The sequence below is a fragment of the Theobroma cacao genome, chromosome 5 (assembly GCF_053813885.1).
Source record: "Theobroma cacao isolate CCN51 chromosome 5, ASM5381388v1, whole genome shotgun sequence".
NCBI lineage: Eukaryota > Viridiplantae > Streptophyta > Magnoliopsida > Malvales > Malvaceae > Theobroma > Theobroma cacao.
The window spans coordinates 43,924,492-43,937,584 of record NC_142643.1 but is presented as its reverse complement, the minus strand read 5'-3'; the positions used below and the strand labels follow the sequence as shown (position 1 = coordinate 43,937,584).

Here is a 13,093-nt window from a genome sequence, read left to right as displayed (position 1 = left end):
TGTTGCTTATGCAAAGCATGATATCTGATTTCGAAATTTATATATGACTTTGTATAATGTTTGCATATTGTTTTCATGAATATAAACATAAATATTTAGTCTGAAACGAATATGGTTTTGAGGTGTATGAGATATGCTTGAGAAATTTGATATATTGTTTTATGAACTTTGGGTAATCTAAAAATATATATTTATGTTTTGTCTCCTAGTATGGCTATGCTCTGACCCTGCCAATGGGGGTTAAATGTTGGCCATGTCGACATGTATTCTGTGATTAGAGAGTGATCTCCCAACCGCACCACCGGTTAGAGAATAGTGGTATCTGTGATATCTATTCAGTATAGCCAATGGTTGCTTCTTCTGACCTGTATCAGCGGGGTTAATTGTGGTTTTATTTCTGACCTATGCCACAGGGGTTATGTGTGGTCGTAGCATGTTACGGGAGACCATTAAAAGTTAAATATTGTGAATATAATTGTTCTGTTATTTGAATGCGTAAATTTTGAAGTATATGATTTTGAATAAGATTATCCAATATTTTGTCTCGACATTTGTAAATGATATATTTTGGCTTAAATGTTTTAAGCATGCTTAATCTGGCTGAAGAGATGTTAGTTATTTGCTGAGTAATTGGACTCATTCCTTCCTTCAAATTTTTTTCAGGTTGTGATTTGATCAACCACGCGAGAATTTCGAGAAGTGATGTTTAATCTAGTAGCACTTAAATTGTTTAGGATTTATTTAAATATTATGAACATCGAACTATCTTTATTAGTATTCAGACTTTTATCTTGGCTTAGTAGCTTTATGGTTTTGGAGATTTAATTTTGAATATTGTCGAATTATGATCTTTGAAAATTCTATCGACAGATATAGTTTATAAATCACTAAATTCTTCAAGTATATCAGTCCCTTTTAGTAATGGTTTAAGTTATATATTTTAGAGCCTTGCATGTTTGTAGGATTATACCTTGCAGGTATGTGGCATCTGTCATGTCTCGGATCAGGGGCGTGATAGATTTAGTGATATCAGAGCCAGGTTAGGCATAATTATGTAGTTACGTAACACTTGTGCGAGGTTCGAGAGATGGGTAAAAAAAAAAAAGGATTGGGACGTTTTCCCTCAATTCATGTTTGTTATACTTTTATGGTTGCTTTGTGTTAGTGTAAAAAAAAATGTTAATGTTAATTTTCCTTGTTATAAAAAATCAGTATGCCTCATCATCGAGACCGCGAGCCTAATCTCGCTGAACTTGTGGCTAGTGCTAGAGTAGTTGGTGCTAGGAGGTCTTGTTATGAGAGAATTCTAAATCCTCTAAGCCAAAATCAAGATGATGTTGAAACATCATATGCTCAGATGGCCGTTGAAATTGACGGACCTCTTACAAACCCGATTGAGGGGACACAAGGTGTTGTGGCTGGACATGATGATAGAGTGTTGAACTTGATACAAGAGGTAGCTGGTTTGGTTAGGGAAAACGACAATGCCTACAACCGGTCCAACAGGTTGACATTTCTTCTGACTGGAAGGCCTTAGGTGAGTTTAAAGATAGCCCCTCCTCCTTTCAAGGGTTCCATAAACCCGGATGATGCAGAATTATGGATTGAGGAGATGGAGAAAGCTTTTGTTGCCATGCGTTCTAGTGATCAAGACAAAGTTAGATTCGCAGTCTATCTATTACAAGGAAGTGCACATAATTGGTGGAAAGGAGTAACGCGCACTCATGACAATGACCCTGAGTTCTTCAATTGGGAGAATTTTCGCACTACTTTTTATGCCAAGTATTTCCCTCGAAGCAAGCTGTTACAGTTGGAGAGAGAGTTCCTTAATCTGGTTAAGGGCAGTATGACAGTGGATGACTATGAGGTTGAGTTTGATCGGTTGTCCAAGTTTATCACTGCTCTAGTTTCTGACGATGAGAGTAGGGCCAGGAGGTTCAAAAATGGTTTGAATGCTCACATCTGCAGAGGCTTAGCTCCATTGCACTTGATCAGCTACAATGAAGTGGTTAGTAGGGCAAAATCCTTAGATGCTGTATGAAGAGAGACTTAGGAGGCAAGGAAAGATTTTCAGAAAAAAAAGGGCAAAGATTCAGACTTTCGAGGTAAGAGAGCTTTTAGTAGTCCTTCCAAATTTCAAACTACTGAAAAGTCTCGAGCTTTTGCTACTTTTAAGGATAGACTTCCTCCTTGGGGAACTCAATCGTACCATGGCAAGACATCTCAACAAGGGCTTAGGTGTTCAGTGTGTGGTGGAGGACATCAAGCTACTGAATATAGGCATGTTACTAGTGCTTGTTTTAGATGTGGCCAATTGAGCCATCGTATTGCTTATTGTCCTTTAGTCCTCCCAGAATGTCAATCTGTGCAGAAGCCACAAAACTCTCGAACCTTTGAAACTATAGCGCAAAGGACTCAGCCCACTCATGTTGTTCAGACTACGCAAGCACCTTCTTCTAGACATCAAAAAGTGGGAAGACCTCGCACTCAAGGGCGTGGTTATGCTATCACTCAGTCAGATGTAGAGGCATCCAACACCGTTGTCTCAAGTACACTGCTAGTTGCCTCAGCTTTTGCTCATGTGTTGTTTGATACCGGTGCATCTCATTCTTTTGTATCTGTTGCATTTGTTCGAAAGTGTGCTTTGCCTTGTCTGCTTCTGGATTATGAATTATGCGTAGACACTCTAGTTAGAGGTGAAATTATGTTAGATTAGATTTGTAAGATGTGTGTGGTAAGGATTGATGATAGAGAATTGCTTGCGGATCTTCATGTTTTAAATATGCAAGATTTTGATGTAATTTTGGGGATGGATTGGTTAGTTGCAAACTTTACCAAAGTTGACTGTCGAGGGAAAATGGTGGACTTTAAGATCCTTGGGGAAACACCTTTTTGTTTTTATGGTAGTGGTACTTACACTCATTTGCGAATCATCTCTGCTTTGAAAGCTAGGCGATTGCTTGCTTGTGGTTGCAAAGGATTTTTGGCAACTGTTACAGACACTAGAATGAAGGAGTTGAGGATTGAAGAGATTCCTATTGTGAGGGAATTTCCTGATGTTTTTCTTGAAGATCCACCTAATTTACCTCTTGATAGGGAGATTGATTTCTCTATTGATTTGGTTCCAGGAACTGGTCCTATTTCTAAAGCTCCTTATAGAATGGCTCCTGCAGAATTGAAGGAGTTGAAAGAGTAGTTACAAGAACTTCTTGATAATGGCTTTATTAGACCTAGTGTATCTCCTTGGGGAGCTCCAGTGTTATTTGTAAAGAAAAAGGATGGGAGTATGAGGTTGTGCATTGATTATCGAGAGTTAAACAAGGCAACTGTGAAGAATAGGTATCATTTACCTCGGATAGATGATTTGTTTGATCAATTAAAAGGCGCTCAGGTGTTCTCCAAAATTGATTTTCGGTCTGGTTACCATCAGTTGAAGGTGAGAATTGAAGATGTCCCTAAAACTGCTTTTCGTACCCGATATGGGCATTATGAGTTCCTTGTTATGCCTTTTGGGTTGACAAATGCTCCAACTGCTTTTATGGACTTGATGAATAAGGTTTTCAAACCTTATTTTGATAAGTTTGTGGTTGTTTTTATTGATGATATTCTAGTGTATTCCTCTAGCTCAACAGATCATAAAAAGCATTTAAGGGTTGTTTTGGAGACTTTGAGGCAGAAGCAATTGTTTACTAAATTGAAGAAATGTGATTTCTGGCTTTCTAGTGTTGCTTTCCTTGGGCATGTGGTGTCAAAGGATGGGATTTCGGTGGATTTAAAGAAAGTTGAAGTAGTGGTGACTTGGAAGCGACCAAATAATGTTTCAAAGATTCACAGTTTTCTGGGCTTTGCCTTTGACCCATTGGTACGGAAAGGGGTTCGCTTCGAGTGGACAAATGACTGTGAAAGGAGCTTTGGGGAGTTAAAGAAAAGATTAGTATCCGCTCTTATACTTACCATACCTACTAGTGGTAAGGGATTTGTTGTTTACAGTGATGCTTCCAAAAAGGAACTTGGGTGTGTTCTTATGCAAGATGATAAGGTGATTACTTATGCTTCTAGGTAGTTGAAACCTTATGAGAAAAATTATCCTACTCATGATTTGGAGTTGGCTGCAATGGTTTTCGCCTAAAAGATTTGACGACATTATCTGTATGGTGATTCTTGTGAGGTCTTTACAGATCATAAAAGTTTGAAGTATCTTTTCAAGTAGAAGGAAATGAATATGCGACAGAGAAGATGATTAGAATTGTTGAAGGATTATGACTTGACCATCAATTACCATTCAGGTAAGGCGAATAAAGTTGTTGATGCTTTAAGTAGGAATACTTCTGGGAATATGGCTGCAATGATTACTTCCCAAAAATAGATTTTGGAGGACTTGCGGAGGATGGATATTGGTGTACGTATGCATGGTTCTAGTGCATTATTGGCTAACATACGAGTACAGCCAACTTTAATCCACCGAATTAAGACAGCCCAAGTAAATGATCCTCGACTTCAGCACATTAAACTTGGGGTTGAATCTGGTTTGAAACCAGACTTTAAAATTCATGATGATGGCTCTTTGAGGTTGGTGATAGGATTTGTGTCCCTGTTGATGCAGAATTGAAGAGAGAAATTTTGGAGGAAGCTCATTATAGTAATTATACAATCCATCTTAGAGGTACCAAGATGTATAAATATTTGAAGAACATTTTTTGGTGGAGCAATATGAAGAAGGAGATTGCACAGTTTGTAGCCAAATATTTGACATGTCAACAAGTCAAGGCTGAACATCAGAGGCCAGCAGGATTGTTGCAACCCCTCCCTATTCCAGAATGGAAATGGGAACGAATTATTATGGACTTTATATCTGGTTTACCAAGAACCCTAAAAGGTAATGATGGCATCTGGGTGATTGTGGATAGATTAACAAAGTCTGCTCACTTCTTGGCTATTCATACGAGAATGTCGTTGGAAAAGTTAGCAGAGTTGTATGTGGAGCAGATTGTGAGACTACATGGGGTACTAGTGTCCATTGTATCTGATCGAGATTCTCGATTTGTGGTAAAATTTTGGGAGAGTCTGCATAAAGCTTTGGGTACCAGACTTAATTTTAGTACTGCTTATCATCTCCAAACAGATGGTCAGTCTGAGAAAATTAATCAAATTCTTGAGGACATGTTGAGAGCTTGTGTCATGGATTTTGGGGGTTCTTGGGATCGACACTTGTTGTGGGCGAAATTTGCTTATAATAATAGCTATCAATCTAGTATCCAAATGGCTCCATTTGAAGCTTTGTATGGTAGGAAGTGTAGATCACCTCTTTGTTGGGATGATGTGGGTGAAAGATAGTTATTGGGTCCAGATCTTATTCAACAAGCAGTTGAGAATGTTCAATTAATCAGAGAACATCTTCGTGCGGCTCAAAGTAGACAAAAAAGTTATGCGAACAATAGAAGAAGGAGGTTAGAATTTGAGGTTGGAGATCATGTCTTCTTGCGAGTTTCACCTACTAGAGGAGTAATGCGATTTGGAATTCGAGGAAAACTTAGTCCTCGTTATGTGGGTCCGTTTGAGATTTTGGATAAGGTTGCTGATGTGGCTTATAGGTTGGCACTTCCACCTGTTTTATCAGGAGTGCATAACGTGTTTCATGTTTCTTTGTTGAGAAAGTATATTTCGGATCCCGGTCATGTTGTAGAGTTAGCTCATTTGAGACTTAGAGAAGATTTGTCGTATGATGAGCGTCCTATACATATTGTGGATAGAAATGAGCAAATTCTAAGAAGGTGGACTATTCCCTATGTTAAGGTCCAATGGAGTAATCATACAGAACGAGAAGCGACTTGGGAGTTGGAAGAAAATATCAAATAGAAGTATCCCCACCTTTTTGAGGACCAAGGTAAGAGTTTAAGGGACTAAACTCCTTTTAAGGAGGGGAGGATGTAATACCCCTCACAAAGTATTTAATATAAAACATTTAAATTTATTAAGCTATAGTTTTATAAAAATAATAAGTAGATATTATTTTAGTATTTTATTTATTTACAGTTATGACCTTTGGTGCTTTAATAATTAGGAAATAAAAGAAAGGGTTTTTTAGTAAATAAAGAAGTTTAATTAAAGTCAGTTTATTTCTCACGTTTAAGTTAGTGGGATTAAGGGTCAGTTTATTTCACGTTTAAGTTAGTGGATAAGTTAGTTTAAGAATAGACAGAAACACACGTCTGTTTGTTCATCAGACTCAAACAACAGGTAGTCAGAAGAGCTTGATATCAGGGAAGAAGAAAGACAGAGAAAAAGGAAAGAGATTACTGATTAAGGCATGTTTGGGATTATATTTTCATAGTTTGAGCACAAAAGGCCCTGAATTATTTGTATTCCCTTACCTTTTATTCAAGTCCAACACTTTCCGATGACTTTCCGGTGGCATGATAGGTACCAATGGAAAGGTCTTGAAAAGATCTTTCCAAAGGTTTTTGTAGCATCTTATTTGGCCTTATGGTTAGGAAGATATGAATTTTTGAAGTTAATTAGAAATCTGATTTTCAACAGTTTTGACAGCCCGACTTTGGGTCACCGGAACTCCATATTTCGGCAACGTTTTTGGTCGTTTCTTTGAGGGCTTTTGTAGTATGAAATTAGATGTTTAATTTGGAGTCAATGTCTCAGTTAGAAGCTTCCTGTATTAAGAGAATTGAAGCCTCAAAGTAGGCTCGTTGATACTGGAAACCCAGAAAGTTGGGTATTTTTATGACGATTTTGAGAAATTTGGCTTTCGAAACTTGAGAATTTTGTGTTCTTTTTAATCGAAAAAAATTTTGGTGTTGTAGTATGATATGAATACTTCATATTGGTATTGATTTCATCACTGGAAAAGTTTCGAGTTAAAAGTTACAAGTTCATAAAGTAGCCCAAATGGCCATCTCGATTGTGAAAATTCCAGAAAAAAAATTCTTTTAATCTTTTTAATTTTTTTTAAATTCAATTTTAATTAATATATGATAAATTCTGTTGTAAACTTCAAAAATACTGGATATGTGATTTCTATTATATTTTTATATCTAAAAGTATATATATTTACATTTTATAAATTTATTTCTTAAGTTAGTAAATTTTATTAAAATATCAAAAATTTATGAAAAATTATAAATATGATTTTTACAAGTGAAATTAGTTTTATTTCTCTCTTTGAATTTAAAATCCTTATTGATTTTATAATTTAAGTTTAATTCTCAACCTTATTGGAAATTTTGTTTAATTCAAAAATATATAAAATATAAAATATTATCTTATTAAGCAAAAATATTTCTAAATTGTAATAGAAGTCGCTACACACCCTAAGCGCTTAGGATGGTCCACGGAAAGTCACCTTGTAGGATTTGTTTGCAAACTCAGTTATGATTTTTGTATGTATGTGTTTCTCGAAATGTTAGGCTACTAAGAGGATTTTCAGATTTGCTACTTGAAAGTGAAATTAACGAGATCAGGTAAGTGACTGATATCCCTTCGGTGTTTTCACACCTTAAAAATTAGCCTCAATTTGAATTTGTACATGAGATATAATATTTTGTCCTATGATTTATTAAAATCGAGTTCAACATGCAAAATGTATATGTATATGAGTTTGTATGTTGGATTTAGAATGTTGCTTATGCAAAGCATGATATCTGATTTCGAAATTTATATATGACTTTGTATAATGTTTGCATATATGTTTTCATGAATATAAACATAAATATTTAGTCTGAAACGAATATGGTTTTGAGGTGTATGAGATATGCTTGAGAAATTTGATATATTGTTTTATGAACTTTGGGTAATTTAAAAATATATATTTATGTTTTGTCTCATAGTATGGCTATGCTCTGACCCTGCCAATGGGGGTTAAATGTTGGCCATGTCGACATGTATTCTGTGATTAGAGAGCGATCTCCCAACCGCACCACTGGTTACAGAATAGTGGTATCTGTGATATCTGTTCAATGCAGCAAATGGTTGCTTCTTCTGACCCGCACCACCGAGGTTAATTGTGGTTTTATTTCTGACCTATGCCACAGGGGTTAAGTGTGGTCGTAGCATGTTACGGGAGACCATTAAAAGTTAAATATTATGAATATAATTGTTTTGTTATTTGAATGTGCAAATTTTGAAGTATATGATTATGAATAAGATTACCCAATATTTTGTCTCGGCATTTGTAAATGATATATTTTGGCCTAAATGTTTTAAGCATGCTTAATCCGGCTGAAGTGATGTTAGTTACTTACTGAGTAGTTGGACTCACTCCTTCCTTCAAATTTTTTTCAGGTTGTGATTTGATCAACCACGCGAGAATTTCGGGGAGTGATGTTTAATCTAGTAGCACTTAAATTATTTAGGATTTATTTAAATATTATGAACATCGAGCTATCTTAATTAGTATTCAGACTTTTATCTTGACTTAGTAGATTTATGATTTTGGAGATTTAATTTTGAATATTGTCGAATTATGATCTTTGAAAATTCTATCGACAGATATAGTTTATAAATCACTAAATTCTTCAGGTATATCAATCTCTTTTAGTAATGGTTTAAGATATATATTTTGGAGCCTTGCATGTCTGTAGGATTATACCTTATAGGTATGCGGCGTCTGTCATGTATCTGGTCAGGGGCGTGACAACTGGTTTTGTGGTTGAGGTTCACGAAAGAAGAAGAAAAGCACGTGATTTACATATGCCTTGATTAAATGCTATGTCATTTAGTTTATTACTAGTGTCATTTTTTATATTTCTAGATGTTTCTTCAAAGTAGCAAAATTGTCCTACCATTTTGTTTTTTGTTCCTCTGTTTTTGTGAGCTGTCAAAAAGAAATATTTTGCAGTCTCCAACGCAAAATTGTTTTGGTAGTCTTGGTATAGCCAGGTGTTTGTTTTCTTGTGAGCTGTCATTTACTCTCTCTCTCCTCTATGTATATAAACAAAAGGCATATGATTTAATAGTGAGTTGGAGCTTTTTGTCATTTAGTGTCTAATAGTTTTTTTTTGTTCTCTCACATCTCTCTCGATTTCTTTCTTCTATATTTGTTCATATATTTATTTTAGAAAATTGCTATTTTTTTAACATGATATCAGAGCATTTTGCTTGATATTAAGGGACCGTTTTCATTAATTCCTCAACGTTTCCTTTGCTTTCAAATCATCCTTTGATTTTCGTTTATACTCAATGGCTACTTCAGGATTTGATACTTCAGTTCCACCGATCTTTATAAGGGAGAATTATATTTTCTGGTCTATGAAGATAAAATCCTATCTCAGAGCTTTTTGCTCTTCCTATTTCTTACTTGTTCATTCCTAAAGTTCTTAAAATCGCAACACCGGCTAACTTGTTGAAGAGAAAATAAAGAAGAGTAGTTAAAAAATTGGTAGGTGATGATGACATATCTAACCATAAGCCACTCAGGAAACATATAATAGAGCATAATGTTGAACAGATTGCAACATCCAATACTAATGTCCATAGTCGACTGAATATTCCAAACTTCTCATTAAAATAAACCCAAATCATTCTGAGTAGTCCTTGGTTATTCTTACAATTATGATAGTTTTTGTTTCAAGACATGATCACTGGTTATTGTTTTGCAAAAGAATTGGTTTTTGATATGTATTAGGTATCGTATGAAATAAATTTTCAATTAGTTATGGCAGTTTCTATTTCATAAGGTTCTTATTGGTTATATTTTGTAGTTCTATTTTACAAGTAAAATAGAATTTAAAATGAAGGTCCTAATTTTGAGTAAAAAAATTGGCATTTTCTATATCTATAATTCAAAGAGAAATATTGTATTCTTGATTGTGCCTTCACAAAACGTTTAATAATGCATACATTTGTAAGGGATTTTTAATGATTTAAAGGTATACATTTGTAAGAAATTTTTAATAATTCAAAAAAGAATAAGTTAACAGTATGAAAATGATATTGTAATTTAACACAATCATCTTAATGAGATATTTAATAAGTTAACAGAAATTTTTAATAATTCAAAAAAGAATAAGTTAACAGTATGAAAATGATATTGTAATTTAACACAATCATCTTAATGATAAGTTTATAGATATTTAGGAAGTGCATCACATACCATCAAATATGAACTGATCATAAACAGTTTTGCATTGTCTTCTTCATACCTTAAACTTTTTCTTTTTTTTTATTCATTATTTGAGTGAGATAATTGATTTATATCTGGAGTTGCTGCAAATAGCCGGCAAAGTTTTGTCTGTTGAACTCAATTCATTCCTTATAATTAGCATGATCTAAGAAGTGCTAATGAGACAAAAACTTATGCTTCATTTAAGGTTTCTAACTTTATCCCCAGTCAACATATTATGTAGTCTCAGTTGGCAAAGTCTAATCTGACATGTTCATGAATACTCAAACATATTACATCTGTGCTTATCACATTCACAACATTAGTAATTTCTTGCACGTTCAATTAACCATGCTAGACTCAAACATCTTCAATTAGCCAAAAATTAATTAGGGCTGCCTTGAATTGATCTTAGAATTGGCCAAACTGTGGCTGGAAGAAACTGTTTCAAGAATTGTGGGTGATGACTCAGTTGTAACTCTTATAGACATGAATAATCTTTGAGCATTGAGGTGACTTGGTGATTTCTTTATTTGGTGAACTAACCAGGGAAGCAAATGCTCAAAGCCAAATGGCAAAATAGCAAGTGATTAATTATCTTGCATAACATTATTAATGAACAATAAGAATAGTTGTTAAAAGTATTGGTAGGTGATAATGACATTGAGCTACAAAAAAATTATCAATAGATTATACTATGCAGATCCTGTTCAATGGATCGCAACTTCCAATTGTGACTGTGTAACGTGTATTGACTCAAATTTGCCTAGTCAGTCTTCCAGATGTGAAAAAAAAAAGGAAAAAAAGTAAACTTGAATACTTCTATAACTTCAAAGACTTTGAATCATATTTATATGAGCGATCACACGTTATTATTTAATACAAATTTGTTGCTGACATTATATATGTATCCTTTGTAATTAATCTTCATTTTGAAATGGCATATTATCTTATGATGTGTTCTGAGAAGAGTTTGATATTTTCATGGCAGCTTTTACCTGTCATCAGATTAATGTTAGGCAGAGAAGCATACGCAGTTAATTAGATGCCACAAGAAATTAAGAACAGAAGCATTTCTCTTGACATTTATAGGGACTTGTCATTCATATTTGTCATGACTCATGAGTTCTTGTAAGATCATTCAATTGTTAAAACAACTGAATTACTGAAAAAGGAGTAAAGGAGCAAGTAACCAACATGTTGATTGTGTGCAAAGCCCTGAGCTAACAGATGAAGTAGATAGCTATGGCAAGATGTAGCAGCAAGGACAAGGCATTCGCACTTTAATATATTAGACAAACTGACAGCTTCGTTTTAGGCTTATACAACATTGTTCAAGATCCAATTACATCAATAAGCAAATGACTTCACTGGGTCATAAAATCAATTCATTACAGATTTAACTCTTTAGTATCCTTATGGATATATTCCAATTCTAGATTGTCTAACAACTCATCAACTAGTCTAGCCATTAAAGAAAATAAAAATAAAAAACCTTAGTTAGTCTCACCAGCATGATGAGAGAACATTGTGCACCTCAACAACTCTGTTTTTTTTTTTTTTCCACCTAATATCGACCAAGGTACTCTACAAAGTGAGGGACATGTCTTGTCTTCTTAGTGATATTTTGGACACAATTAATTGGATCGAAGTTGAACGTACCAACTTATCTAACAGGTAAGGCATTTGGTTTTGTAAAATTCCACCTTCAGAATTATTTTATATGCAGTGTACCTTGCAAGGGAAGGCAGGGTTTGGGGTGTTGAATATGTAATTGATTCAACCCCAAGAGTCAGCAAATTAATCTGCTGTTTAATTTTCACCCTAATCTGATTTCTCTGATTATAATGTTATATTGAAGTCGTTCATATCTCAGCCTCTTCATCAGACAATGTTTACCATTACTTATGCACAACTTAGACCATTGGGTAATCAACCTCTTATTTTTGCACTATATTTTGACACTTGCAAAAGAATACAAAGTTTATTGCTTCAAAGTATATTTTGTCACTATATTCTGATTTTTATACCCAGAATGATCACAATGACAGAGGAGACTAGAAAGGTACATCATCAACCAGCCTGTTTATTGTATTACAGTAAGTAGAACGATATGACTTTCATGTAGAAAATTAATGGCAACATTATTCAAAACAAGTAACAAACTTCTGGGTTTTGATTTGGCTCTTAAATTAGTTTTTAATCTGACTAGAACCGGGACTGAAGATAGGTAACCACACTCTTGTCCAACTGGAAGGCCTTTATGAGAACATCCGGATTGATTGGTGGGTGTGAGCCAAAGACGACCTTAGCAAAGGGTTTTTTTTTTAAATGGGCCCTATGCATAATGTGTTTTTTAACAATAGACCTTTTAATAATTTTAACTATTTTTAACCAAAAGAATTAAAATTCAGACAAAATTACCCTTAATGAAATCGACTCGTTTATTTGACTTCGCATCTCAACACGAAACCTATTAATGAGTCATGTATGTTTAGGTTTGCGCCTTAAACTGACTCATATTTTTTAAGCTTTCTTCATCAGACTATTCATCTCTGGAGTATTCCTTATCAGAAAGAAAAACAGTTAAGCATTTTGAGCATTTTGGAGTAGTTTTTGATACACGAAGAAAACCTGTGAGCGTTTTGAGCATTTTTAAGCATTTTAGAGTGATTTTTGATATATGAAGAAAAACTTTTGAACGTTTTGAGCATTTATATTCGTTAATTATGTTGTTAAATGGAATAGAATGGATCGTTTGAAGTTGTTGATCTTGTTAATGGAATTCAGTAGTTTTGGTGATTTTTGAGAATTACTTGACTAGTTTTTAGGGATTGCGTGACTAATTGATAGGCATTACGTGACTGACTTTGGTTATTTCGTGACTAGTTTTTGATAAAGTATTGCGTGACTAGTTTCTGATAAGGCATTGCGTGACTAATTGATAGATATTGTGTGACTAGTTGATATGCATTGCATGAC

The 13,093-nt window shown here is 34.4% G+C and overlaps 1 protein-coding gene across 1 annotated transcript; it reads left to right on the top strand.

The window, feature by feature from the left end:
* The first annotated feature begins 1,213 nt into the window (after positions 1-1,213).
* On the top strand, positions 1,214-2,716 carry LOC108662033 (uncharacterized). Its single transcript, XM_088806684.1, has 3 exons — positions 1,214-1,456; positions 1,538-2,035; positions 2,177-2,716. Exons 1-3 carry the CDS (start codon positions 1,214-1,216, stop codon positions 2,714-2,716), a joined length of 1,281 nt encoding a protein of 426 aa, XP_088662810.1.
* Positions 2,717-13,093: the final 10,377 nt, after the last annotated feature.

Coding starts and splice junctions, on each gene's coding strand:
- LOC108662033 (XM_088806684.1), top strand. CDS start 1,214: ATGCCTCATCATCGAGACCGCGAGCCTAATCTCGCTGAACTTGTGGCT. Junction 1,457..1,537: donor TGTTGAACTTGATACAAGAG/GTAGCTGGTTTG, acceptor GGAAGGCCTTAG/GTGAGTTTAAAGATAGCCCC. Junction 2,036..2,176: donor GGGCAAAATCCTTAGATGCT/GTATGAAGAGAG, acceptor GCTACTTTTAAG/GATAGACTTCCTCCTTGGGG.